Below are 24,143 nucleotides of genomic sequence, written 5' to 3' on the forward strand. Positions count from 1 at the left end.
TGCACCTTAGCGGTTATTTTACATTTTTTCTTCATCTGTCATCTACATCAACAACACTACTCACGCCAACACGCTCCTTTAGCTCGCCACCCTCCTCTAGAAACACACACTGCAGAGTCGCGGCAGAGGCAGCGGCAGAGGCAGAGGCAGTGACGTGTCAGGGGCCAGGCCATAAACAGCGCGAAGCAGAGTTTGAATGTTGCGGGACGGGGTGGGTTTGGCCACTGAAAATTTCTCCATTGTGGCTATAATAATGATCCAATCGGATCCCAATTTGGTGATCTGATATATATGGTCCTTCCCTACGGAATGGCGTTTTTAGTTTTCTTTTATCTTCAAAATTGTAGATTTGGGAGGTTTTCGCCTTTTTGCAGGGGAGGAAGGGGGCGGGGCTCATTTTTGAAATACACTGGTTTCAGTGTGAGCATACAGCAGTCTGGTGCCAAAATTTGGTGGCTCTAGCTCTTATAGTCTCTGAGAACTAGCCGACAAACAAGACGGACAGACGGACAGACGGACGGACGGACAGACGGACAGACAGACATGGCTCAATCGACTCGGCTATTGATGCTGATCAAGAATATATATAATTTATGGAGTCGGAAACGTTTCCTTCTGTGCATTACATACTACCGTTATCCGCAAAAATACAATATACCCTATTTACTCTTCGAGTACCGGGTATAAAAAGAAACCCCCTTGGTGGTCTAAGAACATTGATGTCCTACGTAGAAGCTGCAGGGAAAATTTTAATAAAGCCAAAAACAGCAACGAGGATGAACTATGATCAAACTAAAAGACCAGTCTTGCCCTATACAAAAAAGAAACTATGTGAGCAAAAAGAGCCTCCTGGCAAAAATTCTGTACTGAGATCGAGGAGACGGCAAAAGCCGCAAGGCTGCGCAAGATCCTCTCAAAAACAAATACCTCTGTAGGATACATCAAGAGTACAGATGGTACGTGGACCAACTCCAGCAAGGAGTCCCTACACATCCTACTCGATACCCACTTCCCAGGGTGCACAACCACCATCAGCCATCTCGTTGGCGCACCTCCTCACGAAACGGAATATCTGCTGGGCGGTTAACAGCTTTAAACCGTTCAAATCGCCAGGGCCAGACAAGGTCATCCCAGTTCAACTTCAGAAGGCTGGGGACCAACCTATCCACTGGCTACAATGTATCTTCAAGAAGATACTAAAGGTAGGAAAGATTCCTAAGGCATGGCTCAAAGCAAAGAAATTGTCTTCATCCCGGCAAAGGACTTCAGGAAACGCCTACTACTTTCTTCTACGGCAAAGGACTTGAGACCGACCATCATCTTCACCTCCTTTCTCCTAAAACATTCCGAAAAAATAGTCGGACTACATCTGAGGACAATCATCAACCCTCAGATGCTGTCAGACGATATTGACTTTAACAACGTCGCAAAGTAGTGGCATATGCGGACGACGTTGTCCTAATGTTCACGGGGAAATTCCCACATCTTATGACCAAAAACTTGCGCGACTGTCAGAATGGACAAGATCGAGCGGATTAGGTGTAAATGCCTCGAAAACGGAACTTGTACTATTCACTAACAATTACAAAAACTCCGCCACTTAACCCCCAACATTAAACAAATGTTTAACCTTTAGCGACAGTGCTAGTTACCTTGGGTTGGTAATAGACAGGAAGTTAAATTGGAACCTAAACGATATATACTGAAGAAGGATCAGCATCAATAGCCGAGTCGATTGAATAAAATCTGTCTGTCCCACGTCCGTCCGTCTGTCCTCATGTCCGTCGGTCCGTCCTGGATCTGTCAAAAGCCATAAAAGCTCAACTGGTAAAAGTTGCAACGAACTTCCACTCGCTCACACTGGCGCAAGTGTATTTAAAAATGAGCCCCTAAATGCCAAGGGCCTGCAACCTCCCAAACCTACAATTTTGAAGATAAAAGAAAACTAAAAAGTCATTCCGTAGGGCAGGACCATATATATCAGTACCGACCTTGGGATCCGATTGACTATTATATGGTCACAACGGCGAAATTTATTTGCACTGGCTAACCCACCTCGTCCCGCTGATTTTGTTTTTTTTTTTTCACAGCCACCCATTCACAGGCTATAGTCCCCAGTGTGAGGCTCTAGGGGGGGGGCGAGCTAAAGGAGGGGCGTGTTGGCGTGAGAAACATGTAGATGTTGATGAAAACAAATGTAGAAACAATTTTAAATTTTTGAATTAAAAAAAAGCGTTATTCCGTACAGATGGTCTACTGAGTGCCGGGTATAAAAAGTTGTGACGCATAAAAGCCTCAAGAGTTCCTTCTCGTTGGTTTATTATTCGACGATTAAATGACAATTTAAAGGGGCGTGGCCGTGAACTACGATTCTCGGACTGCGTGCGACCACAGTGGCAAATTGTCGAAATTAGTAAAAGAGATAAATGAGACGAGCTGCTATTAATAAATATGGGTTTGCTGCTGCACCAGAATACATTGCCCAGCCACAATTAAGAAAATAAGAAGAACTAAAAATGGCATTCTGTAGGGAAGCCCAAGAAGGAAATCGTATCACCAATGGGATAAGATTGGATCAAAACGTAAAGGGACGTGTTAATGCTTCTTGCTACTCTTCTTGTGCTGCGGCTGTAACCACACAACATCTGCAGTTGCTGTTGTTGTTTTGCTGCTGCCATTGCTGGAAATGTTGTTGCTGCTGCTGCTGCAGCAGTGCCTGCACGTCAACAGGAATTTAGCTGCGATCCTTGTTGTTGAGTTAACTGGAACGGCAGTTGCTGTTGTTGTTGGGAGCTGCTGCCATTGCTGGAAATGTTGTTGCTGCTGATGCAGCAGTGCCTGCACGTCACAGAATTCAATTGGATCCCAATGTTGTTGATCTAACTGGTTCGTCATTGAGAATTTAATGACGATTCTTTTCTGTTATTCTTCTCTACAAATTGTTGCATTTGATTTTCGCCTTTTACTATTACGGAATAGGAAACTCCTTTTTAAAAGTACACATATGGTGGATGTTGACCACAGAAGTCTGGATGCAAAATTTGTGATATTATCTGTTGTTTCTGCATTGGCGGTCTCATAGGGACTTGACGGACGACCAGACAGACAAGGTCGGAAACCGTGGCTGATCTCGGCTATTGATGTTAGGTAAAGAATAATATACACTTGGGTCGGAAACGTTTCCTTCTGTGCGTTACCCGTTCTTGTTATTTGAAATTGACTTCTTTGCAGTTTCTATTGAACGGCTGGTACCGGGTATAATCCCTTGCATGTGGCCATATGGCTTCCAAAACAGTGGATGTAAATCGAAGAGCGCATCTAGGGGACTAGTGCGCAAGATGTTTCGCGATTTTCACCACATTTCGCATCAAGTTGGGATGTCGACGGCACCAACTTAGCCGTGTGGCAATAATTCCTACATCGACGACATTGCCCAATTTCAGTTGATTTTCGCCTCAACCACCTTAACTGACGGCAGAGGGTCCAGTCACATGATAAATTTCATTAAATTAAAACTGTCTTTATTAATTCTTGAACTTCCAACGACGTTCAACGACGAATCCAACAAGCATGATCCCAGCTCAACTTCAGAAGGCTGGGGCCACCAACGGGTCCACTGGTTGCGGATATCTTCAAGAAGATAAGTACTTGTTTAGGTAAGTTTCTGTGGCTAAGCGGAAATAAACATCCCCGGACAGCCAGCGGGTGTTCGCGAAGGAGGACTTCACTGACCGATTAGTTTGACCTCCGCCTTCTAAAAGTATTCGACAGATTAGTCGGACCCACATCCCACGACCATCATCAAACCTGGGAAGGACTGTCAGACTCATTCGACCCATTCCGGAAAGGTAAATCCACGGGGGCGGCCCTACATGAAAATTTCAGGTATACCCTCTAGTCGTTAACGGAATACTCCCTAGCGGCTTTTCTCGATATTGCAGACCCCTTTAACAACGTCGAAAGTGCCATATACGGACGATGTTGTCCAATGTTCACGGAAAAATTCCCCAAACACTCTGTGATCTTATGACCATAAAACTTGCTGCATCTTATCAGAAAAATGGACAAGATAAATTCAAACAAAAACAAAAAACACAAAAAAAACGAAAGACTGACTATTCCCTAACGTCTACAAAAATCCCAAGCCACTCAGCCCCCTGGCCTAACCCTCGACAAATGTTAACCTTTAGCGACAATGCCATTTACATTGGGTTGGTAATAGATTGGGAAATTGAAATGGAACCTAAACCCGAAATACTGACGCTGAAGAAGGCCACAATGGCCCATACACCTGCCCGACCATCGGAATAAAATGGGGGTTGAACCATCCACCAATGGATATACCAAACACTTCACGTAAACCAATACCAGGATACGGAGTCAAACGTATGGTTCGCCAGACTGTCAAAAGACGACACCGCTCAACTGGTAAAAAGTCCAACGAACGGGTGGAAGTTGCATCAATGGCGCTCTCCGCACCACACCAAATGATGCACTAAACCCATCCCTCCAGTCTGCAAAGGCATGGGATGGTTCGAGGGAATAGGCACAAAGATCATAGCCTACGTCTGCGAGACTCCGACAGCTGTGACGTCAGACTATAACGTCAAGTTGGCGATCTTTACCTAGGGGCGAAACTAACGCAGTCGACTGGAACTGATTATTGCGTTCCCCTGTCGACAAGCCAGTCCTTCGAGGATGTTGCCCCCAGAGGAATGGACTTAGCCCACGAACACCTGGCTCCCTAGAGTCCATAAACATCTTTTCGAGGCAGATGGATCGTAATGAGACAACAAAGGGCGGGGGCGGACGCCGGGCAATAAAGTGGTGGAGATTCATTCCGCCTTCCAAGGTCTTCTTCAGATAAAAGTCCACCACTGTAAATCAAGCAACTGAGATGCCCTCCTACTCCGCGGCTAATCGAGCGGAACGACTATAGTGACAATCCAGGCGGCCTTCGGTAATTCTAAAAGGTTTGTGGATTAGCGACGAAGGACACAGTGGCAAATTGTCGCAAAAAGGAAGGTAAAATTCGCAAGGCAATTTGTTATTAAAGCACATAAACATCTTTCCTGCACCAGGATCTTAGAATGGCGACAACACAGCAGACGAGCCCAGATCTGGCACTGCACACTCCCCCTCAGAGTGGTGTCGTCCTAATACGGCTCATGACCAATGGACCCTCCCAGCGACCTCGTCCGCAAGATAGCCAGCGACGTGTGAGACGCTTCTTAGGTCAAACACAGGCCTTTGATAGGTTGCACTCCAACGCCCACCACCTTAGGGGTGTTTTGACAAATTTTATTTTTTTCTTCATCTGTCATCTTTTCATCTTCATCCTAAACTCGAATCTAGTGTCCCATAGCATACTGGGCTTAGCAGAAGGGCTGGAGAGTCCTAGAAGAGCAGAGGCCGACGAACTGATCAATCGGATCCCAGGTTGGTCGACGACAGATATGGTCATTCCCTATGAATGGCTTTTTTGCCCAATCTTCAAATCAACCCCAGGAAAGCCAACTTTGAGATATATTCGGAAACCCTGGAAGAACTTCTTCCCCAACAACACACTTGTAACAATGCCCTGATACAGAAGACGATGCAAAAGTTTTGTAAATGGGTTCACGGAGGCATGCAACAAAGCTCTGAGTACAAGGCTGCGTGTCCCTCCATAAAACCGACAGGAAAACAGAAACCCCTTGGTGGTCTAAGAACATTGATGTCCTACGTATATAGCTTTATGGGGTCGGAAAATTTTAATAAAGCCAAAAACAGCAACGACCGAACTTATTCGCAAAAATAAACGACCAGTTTACTTGCCCTATACAAATAATAAACTATGTGAGCGAAAAGAGCCTCCTGGCAAAAATTCTGTACCGAAATCGAAGAGACGGCAGAAGCCGCAAGGCTGCGCAAGATCTTATCGAAAACAAATACCTCTGTGGCATACATCAAGAGTACAGATGGTGCGTGGAAAACTCCAGCAAGGAGTCCCTACACATCCTACATCCTCGTATACCCACTTCCCAGGGTGCACAACCACCGAACCACCTGAACAAGGCCAGTCACCTCGATGGCGCACCTCCTCACGAAACGGAATATTTGCTGGGCGGTGAACAGCTTCAAACCGTTCAAATCGCCAGGCCCAGACAAGGTCATCCCAGCTCAACTTCAGAAGGCTGGGGACCAACCTATCCACTGGCTACAATGTATCTTCAAGAAGATAAGTACTAAAGGTAGGAAAGATTTCTAAGGCATGGCTGGCCAGAAAGCAGAAAAAGCTTCATCCTCGACGGCAAAGGACTTCAGACCGATTAGTTTGAACGCCTACTAAAAACATTCGACGGCAAAGGGACTTGAGACCGATCAACCCTTACCTCCTTGTCAGACTCAAACACATTCCGGAAAAAAATCCACGTCGGACTACATCTGAGGACAATCATCAACCCACCTTAAGATGCTGTCAGACCTTTAACAACGTCGCAAAGTAGTGGCATATACGGACGATGTTGTCCTAATGTTCACGGGAAAATTCCCCAAACAAAATCTTGACCATAAACTTGTTATCAGAATGGACAAGATCGTGCGGATTAGGTGTAAAATGCCTCGAAAACGGAACTTGTACTATTTACTAACAATTACAAAACCCCGCCACTTAACCCCCAACATTAAACAAATGTTAACCTTTAGCGACAATGCCATTTTACCTTGGGTTGGTAATAGACAGGAAGTTAAATTGGAACCTAAACACGAAAGAAAGACTGAAGAAGGCCACAATGGCCCTATACACCTGCAAAAAAGCCATTGGACTAAAATGGGGCATGAACCCACGTATAGTGCAATGGATATACCAAGCTGTAGCCAAACCAATACTGCTCTACGGAGTCACAGAATGGTGGCCAGGTCTGTCAAAAAAGACAATCACCGCTCAACTGGCAAAAGTTCAACGAACGGGCGCTCCCACACCAAATGATGCACTAAATGCCATCCTTCGAGGCTATAAGCCCCAGTAGGAATAGGCAATGGCTCTAGGGCACGTCACTGGGTCCTAAAGATGGGCTATAAACCTCTTTACATATGGATCCAAATTTGATATCAAAGTTGGCGGAGGAATTCGACTCCGGCCAAAACTAAATGGATCCAAGCGAGACAACAAAGTTCATTCCGCCTTCCAGATAACTGCAGTGTCTTTCAAGCGGAAGTCATTGCGATAGATGAGGCGCTGAGGTGCCTTCAAGAGGTCTCAGTCGCGGCTACTCACTTAAATATCTATATTGACAGCCAGGCGGCACTGAAATCACTAAGCGCAATTTCGTCGAATTCGACCACAGTGGCAAATTGTCGCAAATCTCTACATGAGATGGCAATGCATTATGCTATTAGCCTAATATTGGTCTCGGGACACCAGGACATTGAAGGCAACTGCATAGCAGACGAGTTGGCCAGATCCGGCACTACACTCCCCCTTATTCAAGATAAGGAGGAAATACGTATGCCAATGTCCAATTGCAAGCTCAAAACGAGAAGGGACGTGTGAGACGCTTCTTACGCGTCACAACTTTTATACCCGGCACTCAGTACTACATCTGTACATAAGCGGTTATTTGTCAAATTTTAAATTTTGTCTTCATCTGTCATCTACATCTACAACACTTCTCACACCAACACGCTCCTTTAGCTCGCCCCCCTTCCCTAGACCCACACACTGCAGACTCACGGCAGAGGCACAGCCAGCGGCAGAGGCAGAGCCAGCGGCAGACGGCCAGTGTGCGGCCACTGCGCGAAGCAGAGTGTGAACGAGAGAATGTGCAAAAAACAAATATAAGCTGCGGGACGGGGTGGGTTTAGCCACGGCTATGGCAGAGGCGGAGGAACGGCAGGGGCAGACGCCACACACTGCGCGAAGCAAATATAAGCTGCGTAACGGGGTGGGTTTGGCCACTGCTAATTAATTTCTTCATTGTGGCTATAATAAAGCTCCAATAATGCCCTAATTTGGTGATCTGATAGATATGGTCATTCCCTACGGATTTGGGAGGTTTTCGCCCTTTTGCGGTGGCGGAAGGCGGAAATACACTTGTAACAGTGTGAGCACACAGAAGTATAATTTAAGGTGGCTCTAGCTTTTATGGTACAAGACGGACGGACAGACGGACAGACGGGCGGACAGACAGACATGGCTCAATCGACTCGGCTATTGATGCTGATCAAGAATATAGATACTTTATGGGGTCGGAGACGTTTCCTTCTGTGCGTTACATACATTCACTTTGTGCACAAATACAATATACCCTATTTACTCTTCGAGTACCGGGTATAATAAAGGAGTACTGTACCCTGCAAACAAACAACAGATGGCAAATGGTCCCAAGATGTCGCATCACTCGACAAACGTGGCCAGACATCTCGAAAAAACGTACCGCTGAACTATGCAAACTCAGCAGACATAGGTGCAGCGTAGTCATTCGCTCTCTTACAGGGCACTGGCTGATAGGCAACCATGCAAATAGGCTGGGTGCCCCCTATAACGACTTCTGTCGTAGCTGTAGAGACGAGGACGAAGAGGAGACAGTAGAACATCTGTTCTGCTCCTGCCCGGCTCTCAGAAGGAGGCTACAATATCTAGGCTCACCTTTTCTTAACGACATTTCAGAAATGTCTACTATCGGCCCCAGGAAGATAGCAAACTTTGTGAGAGCATCTGGGTGGGAGCACTGCTGACACCGTGACAAACGGGAGGAGAAGAGGAATTAGATCCGAAATTAGATCCGGAATCACAACGGGCCGAAACTGGCCTAAGTGTGTCGAGATTGCAAAATTCCGACGACCGCCTCAACCTAACCTAACCTAATTCTTGAACTTGGATTATGGATATAAAGAACCTCATAGCCCAGTCTTTTAAGTTCGGCGGTAATTTCATAGTTTAGGGTGCAATGATGTAGGTCTCTTATTACAATCTTGTGTGGCTTTTCCGACTGCATTTCATATGTGTGGAATTCTATACCGATTTCATCCAACCGGTCAACAATAGCTCTATATGTGTTACTGCCAGTGGGAAAGATTCTGACCGTCTCCCCTTGGTTAGCTTTGGCAACAACATAATTTATACTTGCAACTTCATCTATGAACTCAATTATAAGTCAATTAAGTTGCTTATGTTGACAACTTTTTGTGGTTGTTTTGAAGGACACTTTAGCGGATTTCCAGTGTTAGGCGAACCCTTCCTCACCCTCACTTTCACTTGCAATGTTCGTGTCAAGACTTGCAAATCGATTGCTCGTATTCGCCTGCTGGCTTGTTGTTGAGGGGGGTTGTACCCAGCTGGTGCTCCCTCGCTTCGAGTTTTGTTTCAGAGGCCTATCGCTTTTTCTCTTGCTCGATCAACTTTTTTGAGCATCCAGAAATCTCTAGGCACCAGACCTTAGAGAGATGACACTGTTAAGCAACATTACCCTCAACTCCAATATCCTCTAACACGAGTCAGACGGTATATGGGAATCAGGAAAAGTGCCACTACCTGAAAATGAGGGTCACCCCAAAATATTTATCTGTATGCTCGTAGACACAGATCAAGAAGACTATTCGTAGGCCTTTTCTTGATTTCTTAGTATGTTTTGTGACAACTAAGTATGTGTTTAAACTTCTCATAGTGTTGTTGTGTGCTTTGTCTCGAAATCAGCTAATATTAGTCTGTGTTTTTTTATTTTTTTGTGAATTGAGTAAATTTGTGTGTGTGAAACAGTGAACAATGCTATTGTATTGTATGCATTGTATTGTATTGTATATACCGACAACACCCACAAGTACATAGAGCATTTACTTCCGCGTCCTTCCTTCGCCTCTCATTCGAATAGCTACTTTAATTCTAGCCAAATATTGAAAATTACACTAATCAGAAAGTATTGCTTGGTCACACGCTCAAACATAAACTTGAGTCAAATGGTATGTGCTGCGCATCAGGAAAGGTTAAACTACTTGAAGTTGAGACAACACCGGAACCATTGAACAGCTTGCTCATCGACACGGATCCAGATTCAAAACTTCCTGAAGTTTGTTCGAAATTAAAATCATGCTACCAATTGACATCTTTCGGAGCAACAGAAGAAGTCAATAATCAAAGGAAAAGTATACGGATTGAAAATTTGCAAAAAAATTATTGGATATAGGCAGGAGGAAAGTTGATATCAATGAAAATATTTGCTGCTTAAAACTGCAAATAAATTTCTCCATAGATGTTGATTCGCAAAATGATCTCATTAAACGAGCCTTCCCGCTGTAGAAACACAGAACTTAAATCAATCATGGCTGGCAGTAATAGTCATTTTGGCAGCAACAACAAAACCTAAATACCCAAGCACTTTGAAGTCTTACCTTACCGTCTGGGAAATATTAAGCTTTAAAATCCAAAAATGTTGAGTGTGTTATGTTATGAGTATTGCAGAAGCAGAGTGTGAATGAGAGAATGTGCAAAAAACAAATAAAAGCTGCGGGACGGGTTGGGCTTAGCCTTTTAAAAAAATTCTTCATTCTGGCCATAATAATTATTCAATCGGTTCTTAATTCGGTGATCTGATAGATATGGTTATTCCCTACGGATTGGCGTCTTTAGTTTTATTTTCGCCTTTTTGCGGGGGCGGGGCTCATTTTTGAAATACACTTGTAACAGTGTGAGCATACAGAAGTCTGGATGCCAAATTATGTGGCTGTAGCTTTTATATTCTCTGAGATCCAGGCGCTCAACAAGACAGACGGATAGACAGACATGGCTCTATCGACTCGGCTATTGATGCAAATCAAAAATATATATACATTATTGGGTCGGAAACCTCAAATACAATATACCCTATTTACTCTTCGAGAACCGGGTATAAAAAAGGAGTACTATACCCTGCAAACAAACAACAGATGGCAAATGGTCCCAAGATGTCGCATCACTCGACAAACGTGGCCAGACATCTCGAAAAAACGTACCGCTGAACTATGCAAACTCAGCAGACATAGGTGCAGCGTAGTCATTCGCTCTCTTACAGGGCACTGGCTGATAGGCAACCATGCAAATAGGCTGGGTGCCCCCTATAACGACTTCTGTCGTAGCTGTAGAGACGAGGACGAAGAGGAGACAGTAGAACATCTGTTCTGCTCCTGCCCGGCTCTCAGAAGGAGGCTACAATATCTAGGCTCACCTTTTCTTAACGACATTTCAGAAATGTCTACTATCGGCCCCAGGAAGATAGCAGGCTCTATCGACTCGGCTATTGATGCAAATCAAAAATATATATACATTATTGGGTCGGAAACCTCAAATACAATATACCTATTTACTCTTCGAGTTCCGGGTATAAAAAAGTTTTATAATTGGAATACGTTGATGGTCTTTCCGCTAGAATCTGCAAGAAGCAAATTAACCATGACCAGTCGTGCTTTCCTTTCTGGTGTGAGGCATGTCTGTCGGTCGAGAATGACCACAAAACTATATGGGGCAGACGCGAAAAGGCTTTAAGAAAATGACCGTGGATATTAAAAAGCAGTACGATGTGCTTCTAGCCATGGAGTTTCAATTCAGCGGTTTTAAACTGCTCTCCTAGGCGCAAAAAAGTCACTCCTCGTAATCCGCAAGTGACTGTCCCTCGACCGCTCGCTGCTGAGTCCCTCGAGTCGGCTCCAAAGCCCTTATGTATGTAGTTGTTTTATAATTGTTTGATGGCAATGTGAACATTTATTAAGTAATGCTGAACTTATATTTATTATTTTATTTATTACATTAGGGTATTCTTAATTATGCGCGTTAACAATATGATGCGTGACTGACTGAGTACGAGTGGCGACTTCGACTGATCTCTCCTTCTCGCTATCGGCTCTCTCAGAGCCGATGGCCGTTCTTTGCAGACGACGACACGACAAAACTACGACCGCTTCGTGTCTCTCTCTTTCCTTCATTTCCTACATGTATCCCATCTTTTTCGACCCCACCAGCCAATAAACGTCCCAGACCACCGGATATGGCCCTGGTAGGTACCAGATCTGTGGTGCTAAAAGCAATGGCGGAAGTCCCACCAAAGCGGCAAGTTTTTATCTCTGGGCTTGCCCCTGACCTCACATCAAATGATGTAACTGCTTTCAAACAAAGCCAAATTTAAGGCGACGGTTTAATCACGAAATCAAAAACATAAATACTTTAATACGGTTGGCCGATCGACCAGTTCCGACAACTGATCGTACGTCCATAAATCTTCAAAACTGTGAATGGAAAAAAGGAAAAAACAGGAGACATCTCTAGGTCAACTTGTCATCTTGAGCATTAATAGATGAAGATTTCCGTACCAAAAAAAAATATAAGTTTAAGTTATTTGGTGTTTTAATGCTGATATTTATTATTCTTTTAAGTGCAGTTGCCAACAATTTAAGACTAGTTTAACTGCTGTTGGTGACATTGTATAAACCAATCCTCGTATTAATCGTCGCCACCAGTCATAACTTCCATAAATTCTATTAATTGAAAACAGTCATTATATACACATGTCTCCCCTTCGAAGAAAATGTTTTGCAAACCATCAAAATCCACAGTTCCTGATCCATCCGAATCTATTTCTTCGATCATCATGTCCAGATCATCGTTTGTCAATTTATCATCTAATTCTCTCAAAATTTCACGAAGGACGCCTGTTGTTATATAACCATTTCCCTCTTTGTCGTAAAGGCGAAAGGCTTCCTTTAATTCTTGCATCATGGCCTCTGCATCCTCTTCAACAAGAAATCGGGCAGCCAATGTCGTAAATTCTTCGAATTCAATCTGACCCGATCCATCTTCATCGACTTCAGCGATAATATCGGCCAGTGTCGCGTCATCCAGTTGGTGACCCAACATGCTGAGAATGGTTCCAACCATGGCAGTATTAATGTATCCATTCTTTTCTGGATCGAACGCATTAAATGCATTACGAAGCACTGTATTAAAACGTATAAATGATCAGATGTTAATGAGAAATTAAGAGTATTTAAGCAGACTTACGCTCTATTTGTTCTTTCGTCAATTCATCCTAAACAGAAAATACGGAAGGTTATAAAAGATATTCAGTTTAATACATTTTTATTTTAGCTACTTAGTATCTTAATACACTACACGACAAAATCGAACTAATTTCTTTCCTCAAGAAACTAAACCTTGAACTAATGCAGCTGAAAAGTGCACCCAAAGACTTTGTGGTTTTAGCTTAACGTCTGGGAAATATTAATCTTTGAAATGCAAAAATAAGGATATTTGTGAGGTTTTTTTAACGAAATTTTTACTTTAAAAACTTAGGAAAAGTCGAAAATAATTGATATCCTGTTTCTTCTTATTTTTTGTGTTTAGAATCTAAGAAATCTAGAAACAACAAAAATATCATCAGACCATTTCTAAATCGCTTATCAAAATTAGTTGGTTTGATTCCTTGAGGGAAAATCGTGTCAGGTAGTGTTATAATTAGAAAATGATATATGAACTGCCAAACATAAAAGGTTGGTGTTAACAAAGAAAGCACTACTCAAATTATTTTGAATCTAATGAAAATGCCTTGATTACACTACCCGATCCGATTTTCCCAATAACCAATTTTAGCTCAGGCGTCTCTCCATAGATTTTGATGAGCAATACCTTAAACTATGCCCAACGAATGCACCTATACACCCAAGATATAATTTGTTTCGACTTTTCCTGAAAAATCATAATTTTGGCATTTGACAGCCTTATATTTCCCAGACGGTTTACTAAAACAAGTAAGTGATTGAGTCCAATTGGTAACTGCATCAAATAGCTTTTCAGAATGCCAATGTTCTTTACAACCAAATCTATCTATATCTATATTGAACAGCTATCTCTGGAAAAGACATTAACAAAAAATACCAGTTATAAAAAACTCTTCTAAAAAAAGTTCTGACATAGAAAAATAAACATAATTCATTAAAAAAGTTGAGCGCCCCAAATTTGTCAAAAAAGGCGAAGAGTTAAGGGGTATATTATATTTGTGGTCGAAAAACATAGAAGGAATCGTTAATAACAATATATTAGTAAAATATATATTATTTATGAGTTTGTGAGTCGCCATCAAAAGCGACTCTACTTTTTTAATCGGTACTCAGTCAGTACACAAAATGTAAAATTTAAAACTTGAAAATATCATAAGGTTACTTATGTACATACCATGAATGTATGTACATACTATGTACATACATATGTAACCTTATAATATTTTGAAGTTTTAAATTTTACATTTTTTCTACACCTGTCATCTAGATGCTATCTTTTCTCACATCCGAAAAGGCCCTTTCATCACGCCCCCTCCACCAGAGAAACACGCGGCGCGAGGCAGAGTGATCCAGCGAGAGAGAATTAGAAAATTCCATCGTGTTGCGGGAGGGAGGGGTTGGGTATAGCCACTGCAAATGACTATCTTTCTTCTGACTATACTAATGATCCGGGGACCAATATTTGTGAATCTGATAGATATGGATATTCTGTAAGGAACTGCCAAAGACTATCGTCCTTTGTGGGGACGGAAGGGCCGTAGCAAAATTTTGAAGCAAACTTGATACAGTGATTGATTAACATGAGTATTCACACAGCAATTGGTGACTCTAGCTTTTATACTTGTAGTTTCAGATTAATGAGAGTCAAACAAAATGTTCAGGAAGACGGAAAGACAGACATGGCTATTTCATTTTTTCTCTTTGCGTCCTTGCCCAAACAAATGTAGCTCCCATTTTGCGTGCACTTTGTTTGAAGACCAGTGATACACCAAATTAGAATATTTTAGAGAAATACCCGATTTTTCTTATCGGTAATCTTATTGAATCTTTATGCACTTTAAAATTTTTTAGAAGTTGAGGGCATTATGACACAATTTGAGAGTGGGTTCTATAACACTTTAATACGTGTTTTTCTTTGTGTCATAGCACCAACAAACGTTATGACACGCATTTGATTTATAAGCAGTACAAAGAAGGCTCAACAAACAAAAAAGATATGAGTGCAAAGAATTGGATATTTGTAAGAACAGAGCAATTTTTTACAAATGCTGGTTTACCAATCGCGATCGTGTACTTTGCTAAGCTGTTTCATCTTGAAGTATTTTTTAAATAATACTGGAAGTGAATAATATTTGCAACCACAATTTTAAAAATACTAAATTTTCTTTTTGTCATTTGGTAAAATAATGATTTAATTTAATTTAATTTTTTACTAAAAATTAATTTTTCTTTAAACATTTACTATTTTATGTAAATTAGTTTATGTCTATCCGCTTATTAAATTGGTTTGTTTTTTAAATAGGTATTTTATTATTCGTAGAACTTCTGAATCCTTTAAGCAAAAATATTAAAGTTCATCCGTAACACTTCTGGTCGTTTATGTATATATGTATGTATGCATGTACATACATATGCATCTATAATTTTCCGCATTTGTTTTTATTATTTTTATAAATGCGGGAATATAGACTTACGCTCATTCTGACAGTTCAAGGATATTCCGTTATACCGAAAAATGAAATTTTATTTGTTGGGGCTTTAATTATTGTGCACAAGTGCATACGATTTAGGAACACTGTCATACAACGAATAAGCAAATATAGGCGTGTTTTATTTGAAGATTGTTTCTAAACAAATACTATTTGTTGGTTGCTGGTATAAATGTTTTTTGAGTATACATACATACTTCCACTATTTTAAGGGCACAATTTTATTGTCGTTTGCTCAATAGTTTAAGAAAGCCAAGTCGTAACACCTTTATCGGTAGTATCAAAGATTCCACAGCCCCTTGTTATTACGATCGAAAACAGGAATAAAAATATAGTCTTCCCGATTACGCGATCCCAACACATTTTGTATCTCTAGCCATCAACGACATGAGTCGCAGCATCGGATGCGACACAAAATGCACTCGCGGCAGTAGTTTCTAGTATTTTGAAAGACAAACAAAATTCAAACAAATTTAAAGTGAGCATAAACATTGTGTTCGTCAGGTTTCTCTCTGAATATTTGCGCTAAGGTGTTCGGGGATAATCATAAATTCTCTCCATCAGACAAATTTCCCTAATTTCCCTAGTTCGCTACGTTATTTATAGATCTACAATATGCTACAAATTTCTTGAAAGAAAAATATTTTTAGGTAATATTCTTCAACCTTAAAATATAGTGTCTGAAACATAGTGATACATACGTTTGTCCCATTCAATTTTTATACCCGGTACTCGAAGAGTAAATAACATACGTATATTGTAATTGTGCTCGAAAGTGGGTGTATGTAACGCGTAGAAGGAAACCGACCCACAAAGTACATATGTATGTATGTACGTACAACGTACATAGGCGAGTCAATATAAATCTGCTATATTCATAGGAAAAAAACAAAAACGCAGTTCCGTAGAGAATGGCCATGTCCATCAGATCCCCTAATTAGGATCAGATCATATCATTATTATAGCTAGAATGCCAGTTTTGCTAATGCTTGTTTTTTGTTACCATAATTTCTCGCGGGAGGAGAGTGGCGAGCTAAAAGGACGTGTTGGTGTGAGAAGTGATATAGATGAATATGACAGATGTAGAAAAAATTTAAAATATAAAATTCGAAAAAATAAAAAGCTTACATATGTAAATATTTATCACACTAAGGTTACAAACATATAGACTGACACATAAGAATCGTCTCACACTTCCCTTCTCGTTTTTATTTTATATGGAGATGAAATTAATATTTTAATTTATATTACATATTCGGGGTTGGCCAAAGAGCGAAGTGAGTTTCTGGGTGATTGAAGCAAACATACATAAAACAGACAGGAAAAATTTGGACGTTTCCTTGAATCTTTTTGTCCGAATTTCGTGTGGATATTCCACTAAAACAAGTCTCTGTTTTGGACACAACTCAAATCGACCGAGATATCAATATATGTTTAACGAGACCAGATAGAAGGGAAGAAATATCAATGGTAGCATTAAGTCCCTATTCTTTTACGCACTCTAAAAAACTTCAAAATTATAAATATAAATAAGTTTTATGAAATTTTTAATATTTTGTTGCATATCATGAAACTTACTTGCACATACATAAAACAAACATAATATGCTGTTAAATTAGCTTGTCAAGCCGCTTTATGTTTCTAGTTTCAATTAGTTTTCATTTAGAATCACAATGCACATTTGAAAAAAAAAGATAACTATCGATGCATTTTGTTTTTTTTTTTCAATTTCCAAGCAATGAGCTTGCAAAGGATATATTTTGAATAAACTGCATGTTTCACTACTCGACATAAACGAACTTATTTTTATCCAAGGAAGCAAACTGAATTTTTCAGATAGATTTTGGGCATATACATTTTTTAATTAATTATAGTTTTTTCCTATGGAAGAACTTTTTTTTGAAAAATGTTTAAAAACTGGTACATTTTGGTAATGCTTTTTTCAGAGGTAACGGTTCTTTTTTCACATAACTTAAGTATCTTACATCTGGTTATAGTTCACTTTGTCATTCTAAAAAGCTGATAAATGCATCTGTAAAGTGTACCCAAAAAATTTTTGTTTGCGAAATACTTGAGCGGTATTTTTAACAATTAATGACAAGCCTAAGTCAAACAAAGTTAATATTTTGTTAAAATAAAAAAACCGCACAAAAATCATACATTTTTTTGTTTACAGGTGCGTTTATTTGAGGGCTACCTCTAAAAAACGTTACAAAAAGCTACCAGTTTTTTTTGGAAATTACAAAGATCTGCTACCTTAAAATGATAATGTTAAAATATAGGTTACAGTTCTAAACACTATGACGTGTTTATGTGTGTTCTTTATTGCTATGCTCGTTCCTTCTACGTTTGTTTCTGATTTTCAGAATTTCTGGGACAATAAGTAATTTAAACGAGAAGGGACGTGTGAGACGAATCTTACGCGTCCCAACTTTTATACCCGGGACTCAGGCAGTATATCTCTACCTTATTGTTTTACCTGGTACTCGAAGAGTAAATAGAGGACATTGTATTTGTGGGGAATAACGGTTGTATGTAACGCACAGAAGTAAACGTTTCTGACCCCATAAAGTATATATATTCTTGATCAGCATCAAAAGCCGAGTCTATGTCTGTCTGTCCGTCCGTCCGCCTGTCCGTCCTAATAGGCGCCTAGTACTCAGAGAACATAAGAACTAAGCTACCAAATTTTGCATACAGACTTCTATAATATTAAACTGTATTTCAAAATTTCGTCCCGTCTCCTTCCTCCCCCAAAAATGGCAAAAATCTCTCAGATGCACAAATTTGAAAATTGGAGATAAGTAAAAACGCATTTTCGTTGGGAATGGCCATATCCACCAGATCACCGGCTTAAAATCGGCTCAGATAATTATAATAGCCAGAATGAAGAGATTCATTTGCAGTGCCTTCCACACAACCCTTCCAGCAGCTATGATTATGCTCATTCTTTTCACTCGCACACTCTGCCTAATGCAGTGTTCGGCTGTGGGGCAGGGTGGCTAGCTAAAAGGGCGGTAGACGTGATGTAGATGACAGATGTAGAACAAATTGAAAATGTACAATTCAAAAAAGTCATAAGGTTACATATGTAGGTATGAATCTATGTACATAAACGAGAAGGAACGTGTGAGACGCTTCTTACGCGTCAATACTTTTATACTCGGTACTCAGTACAACATTTGTACCTTAGCGGTTTTTATCAAATTTTACATTTTTTCTTCACCTGTCATCTACAACACTTCTCACGCCAACACGCTCCTTTAGCTCGCCCCCCTCCCCTAGAGCCGCACACTGCAGAGGCACGGCAGAGGCAGAGGCCGCACACTGCACACTGCGGCTGCGACTGCATTGCTTTATATTGCAATTTACAAGTGTCATCTTGGCGTGGGAAATTATTTTATGTTTAAGTATCAATTTGCTTTTAGGGTGGTGCCAAATTTGATTAAGCTAAACACTCTGCATAAGTACACTACATTACAATGTTTTGAAACGGTTATTTAATAAAATATATTCGATTTTTGGTCAGATTGGATCAATGTTATGTTATTACACTATTAGGAAGGTAGGTCAAACAATATTATATTTACCGTTTGTGCATATATTTGTATGAACGATACCTAAAACGATACCTAATAAAAGCACGTATTCAAATATATGTGTATGTCAAAAAGTTGAAAATGTAACCCAATAAAAATGATCAGTTCCTAATTTGGAAGCTTACTATTTCCCAAATGGTAAGGTAAAGTTGCGAGGTGGTTGGGTCCAATTTATGGCTGCGCTTGTCAGCAATTCAAAATGTCAATTATAAATTTAAAAGGTATAATCCGATCAGAAAATGTTGATTTTGAAAAAATGGTTTTGAAATTTACAGCAAATCGATTTATGTATGCTACCAGTTAGCCTGGCAACAGCTGCTGTATCTTGAAGTCTCAATCGTTGACGTCAGTTCGTTTTACTGTCAAAATTGCTAACAGACACCAGCTTGTGGTGACGATCTATACAAGTGATGGTACTTTCTGGTTACTTTGGTAATCGCAAATCCGGTGTTCTATTGCGGAGCAGTTTAAGCAAAGCTGCTCTTGCTTAACCAGAGAAGGAAATTGCAGGATAAATTAGTACGCCAATCATCGCATATATCATGCACTTTCGCTTACTGTCTGGATCCACTTCAGCCAGCCCGGCGGAACAGTCCCGAAATTCCGACTCAACCAGCAACCATTACTGCGAAACTGGCGGCAGGGTAGGGTTTTGTGGTTGGGACCGTGCCAGCGGCTGGTGAGGGAAGTAACCAGTCGTCGAACATCTCCTGGCTATCCCTGGATGTGAACGGATACCGGGTATAAAACTTAAACGTCCCTACTCGTTTATTACTAAATAAATCTTTATCCCACAAAACCTCGCTTTGCTTTGATAAATATCCACCGCCCAGAAGCCCGTAAAACTTGCATTTTAAAATTGACCAGCAAACTCATGTTTAGCGGGTTTACAGAAACATCGTTACCGGCCCACTTTTTCAACCAAGCACGTCACGACAACTTTATATAAATACATATTTGTAAAGACTCCCACAGCTTATGTGTGCGTTTTTCAATGACATTGTATTTTTAATGTATAGCTGACATAGTGCTTCACACACACACTGGTCCATAACACATTGCCAACAAAAAGCAGTTTATCTGCCGTCACAGAAGTTCTTTAAAAAATTATAGTGACGCTTCTTAAGATTCATTTAAGCCCAGTACTCAGATTCGTTAATTTTCGGTCTACCAAATCTGGGATGATATTAAAAAATTAAAATATACCCTATTTACTCTTCGAGTGCCGGGTATAATAATGACTGACGAAGCGTTCCACGTTCCTTCACATTTTTCCATGGTGTTATTATGTTTCTATTGTTTGTAATTATCGATCGTTCTATTCGATTTCACGCCCTAAATTTAAATCGTTGATCGCTCCTGCGTTAAACCTCAGATTTTGACTGCTGCTGCAGCTCCGTGAAAAAACATACAAGGTGTAAAGTTTTTAGACGTTTCCCAAGCAGCGAGACTACTTTTATACCTGGTACTCAGTCACTTTACAGTCAGTCTTATACATATACATATACATATACATTCTAAATGTTTTTTCTACATCCACATCTCCATAACTCTCTTCGCTCTCCTCCGCCAGAGAGAATGAGCTAGCAGCTGCCTGGCTAGATGGGGTGGGAGGTAACCACTGCAAATGAATTTCTTCAATCCATAACTATGGCCCGATCTTATCCATTTTCGGGAATCTGATAAATATATCCTAAAGCTTTTGGAATCCACAGACGATCATCCATTGTGAGGGTGAAATGGATCGAGGTACAATTTTGAGGATAACTTGATTCATTGTCATATCGCATGAGTCTTCTTGCAAAATTTGGTTACTCTAGTTTATAAAGTCTCTGAGAATTAGTCGTCAAACAAGACGGACAATGTTCCGATGTGATTCAAATTCGGCGATCTGGTAGCTCTTGCGGCTTTCACGGTATCTCTCGTATGCTCAAAATCGTGGATACCATAAATTTGAAATATATTTTTGGCAGATGTTTGAAATAGCCGTTTGATATCACATGAGTCTGGATACAATATAACGAGCTCTTATAGTCTCCTGGATTCAGGCGCCTGCCTAGCTTTCATCAAGAGCTGATCATTTTATAAATCCAGGATTTTTCAAATAGTTGTTTTGGATTCACAGGGGGTTTTGGCCATCGGTAAGTAGCTTATATAACAGTACCCGACACAATTTTTCCTCAAGAAACGAAGCCCACATTTTATGAAAGATATGGGGCTTAGAAATAGGGTAATGAGAAACATTTTTATACTCGAAGAGTAAATAGGGTATATTGTATTTTTGCCGATAACGGTTGTATGTAATGCACAGAAGGAAACGTTTCCGACCCCATAAAGTATATATATTCTTGATCAGAATCAATAGCCGAGTCTATGTCCGTCTTTCTGTCTGTCTGTCTGTCCGTCTGTCCGTCTTGTTTGTCGAATAGTTCTCAGAGACTATAAGAGATAGAGCCACCAAATGTTGTCTCCAGACTGCTGTATGCTCACACTGAAGCCAGTGTACAAAAATTAGCCCCGCCCCTGCAAATTGGCGAAAACCTCCTAAAGCTACAATTTTGACGATAAGAATAAACTAAAACGCCATTCGGTAGGAAATAACCATATCTATCAGATCACCGAATTGGGATCCGATTGGATCATTAAGCATTAATGAAGAAATTAATTTGCAGTGGCTAAACCTACCCCATCCCGCAGCTTTTGTGGTTTTTTTTCACATTCTCTCATTCACACTCTGCTTCTGCCTCTGACACGTCTCTGCCTCTGCTGCGTCTCTGCCTCTGCAGTGGATTTGCAGTGTGTGGCTCTATGGAAGGGGGGCGTGCTAAAGGAGCGTGTTGGCGTGAGGAGTGTTGTTGATGTAGATGACAGATGAAGATAAAATGTATAATTTGACAAAAAACGCTAAGGTACAGATGTAGTACTGAGTACCGGGTATAAAAGTTGTGACGCGTTAGAAGGGTCTCACACGTCCCTTCTCGTTTTTTTCTATGGCAGATCTTTTGTTTGAAGAATTTTAGAAATCTGTTATTTTTTTAAACCTTTTTTTCATAGGTTCGTTTTTTTACAGAACTTAAGTATCTTTGGTTGTTAAGAACTTTTTTTATCCGAAAAGCTGATTGATGCAGCTAAAAATGCAACTCAAACACTTTGTGATTTTAGCTTACCGTCTGGGAAATATTAAGCTTTAACTTTTGACTTAAAAAACTTGGGAAAAGTCGAAAAAAAATAATATGCATATTTTGTGTTCTCTATTTTTGTATCATCAAAATCTATGGAGATACGGTTGAACTAAAAATGCTCTATCAATCTAAAAAACCTAAAAGACTCGTATTTTTCCGTTATATACCGACATATTTTAGGAATTTGTTTAATTTCCGTACTTTTTTTCATTGTTTTTTTAGTACTGAAGCCGAAAATATTCTGGCAGTTGAGAGCACAACCCTTCAAAACTCTTTTTTTTTGCATTTTTCATCTTTTTGAGGGTTGGCTAACCAATTTTAGCTCCGGCGACTCTCTATAGATTTTGACGACCAATACCTTATTGCACCTATTCATAAAAAAAATAATAGACACATGATTTTTTTTCGACTTTTCCCGAGCTTTTTACGTAAAAATGTCGTAAAGAATACATCACAAAAATCCACATTTTTGCATTTCAAAGCTTAATATTTATCAAAAAGTAAGCCAAACCCACAAAGTGTTTGGGCACACTCTATAGATTCATTCATTGGTTTAACAGACTGACTAACTTGATAAAAAGATGTAAAAAACTTGAGTTGTGTTACAAAAAAATACAAGACCTTAAAAATTCATTAAAAAAAGTTCTGCCATAAAAAAAAAAGCATAATTCTTTAAAAAAATGTAAAGCCCTTAGTCTATCAGAAAAAGTCGAATTGGTTCGAGGCGGAACAAAAAGTTGGATTTTGTCGAGTAGTGTAACCCGAGGTCATTACTTCTTTGACTTCTTAACCACACTGTCCCCGTTAAATATGAGAGACTATAACAACTCATCTATACTTTAGATACTTTAATTAAAACAATATATTTTTCATAATAACATATATTTTGAAATACGTGTTATATTTTATACGGAAAAAGATAACCCTTTAGGGTTATTTATATGTAGATAGACTATCTGCTCAAAGTTGGAGCAATTGAGTAATCAGTACAGATATTGAAAAAAATTAGAAAAAGTTGACATTTTAGATTTTTGATTCAACTATTATTTCTTTAACATATTTTTCACTTTATCCATGATTGCATATCTAAAACTATAACCACGAATATGATTTCGCACACGGACCATTGTTGAATTTCCCATTTTTAACTTCTTGTTGTTGAACAGTCACACTTGCACTGGAAAATTATCTGTAAAGAGCACGAAAAATTTACTGCTTGAACTAAATGACCATTCTCTACTAACTGGACCAAGTCATTTATGTTGATGGAAGCAGACGAACGGAAAAATTCATATCGCAAAATATACTCAGAAGTACAAAACATATATACACATATTTCTGCATATGTACATACAAAAGAACATACTCATTTTCATCCCACATTTAAATTGATTTTGTATGCAGAAAATGGCGTGAAGCGCTCATGACGTCGATGATATTTTTTAGGTCCGAAATCCACTATAAATTGCCATTGGGAAAGCCAAAACGAGACTGAAAAGAGATAGTTACACTTATATAAGTAAGCAAAATTAGCAAAATTAGCAAAATTTTGATTTTTTTGGCATCTAAACTTTGGTTGGAATTATTATTATTTACCAAAAAAATATTGCCAAAGTGTATATCTTTAAAAAAATATTGTTTTCGTAGTAGGTATAGTAGTCCTTATTTTTCCATATTCTAATCAAATCACTAACGTTAAATTCGACTCGATGCGCAAAAATTTGGTTCAGTGCTTGTACAACTTGTACTTGAATAAGGCCGTTTCTGGGGATCTTAAAATGGTACTCATAAGACAGAGAGCTCCAGTTTAACGTCACATGCCCTGAGAGAAAACTCAGCGATGATGGTAGAACATGGGGTGGCGAGAAAGC

The 24,143-nt window shown here is 39.9% G+C and overlaps 1 protein-coding gene across 2 annotated transcripts; it reads right to left on the reverse strand.

The window, feature by feature from the left end:
• Positions 1–12,340: 12,340 nt before the first annotated feature.
• LOC117891075 (troponin C) lies at positions 12,341–23,475 on the reverse strand. Of its 2 annotated transcripts, none has more exons than XM_034796252.1 (4): positions 23,397–23,475; positions 13,007–13,034; positions 12,547–12,942; positions 12,341–12,483 (listed from the first exon to the last, which is right to left on the reverse strand). In XM_034796252.1, exons 1-4 carry the CDS (start codon positions 23,412–23,414, stop codon positions 12,449–12,451), a joined length of 477 nt encoding a protein of 158 aa, XP_034652143.1. In that variant the 5' UTR covers positions 23,415–23,475; the 3' UTR covers positions 12,341–12,448. The 2 variants fall into 2 exon arrangements, with proteins under 2 accessions (XP_034652143.1, XP_034652144.1); XM_034796253.1 differs by lacking the exon at positions 23,397–23,475 and adding an exon at positions 15,477–15,731.
• Between the last annotated feature and the right edge of the window lie 668 nt (positions 23,476–24,143).

The sequence above is a fragment of the Drosophila subobscura genome, chromosome E (genome assembly GCF_008121235.1).
Source record: "Drosophila subobscura isolate 14011-0131.10 chromosome E, UCBerk_Dsub_1.0, whole genome shotgun sequence".
Classification (NCBI taxonomy): Eukaryota; Metazoa; Arthropoda; class Insecta; order Diptera; family Drosophilidae; genus Drosophila; species Drosophila subobscura.

Coding starts and splice junctions, on each gene's coding strand:
- LOC117891075 (XM_034796252.1), bottom strand. Junction 12,943..13,006: donor GACGAAAGAACAAATAGAGC/GTAAGTCTGCTT, acceptor GTTTTAATACAG/TGCTTCGTAATGCATTTAAT. Junction 12,484..12,546: donor AGGAACTGTGGATTTTGATG/GTTTGCAAAACA, acceptor TTCAATTAATAG/AATTTATGGAAGTTATGACT.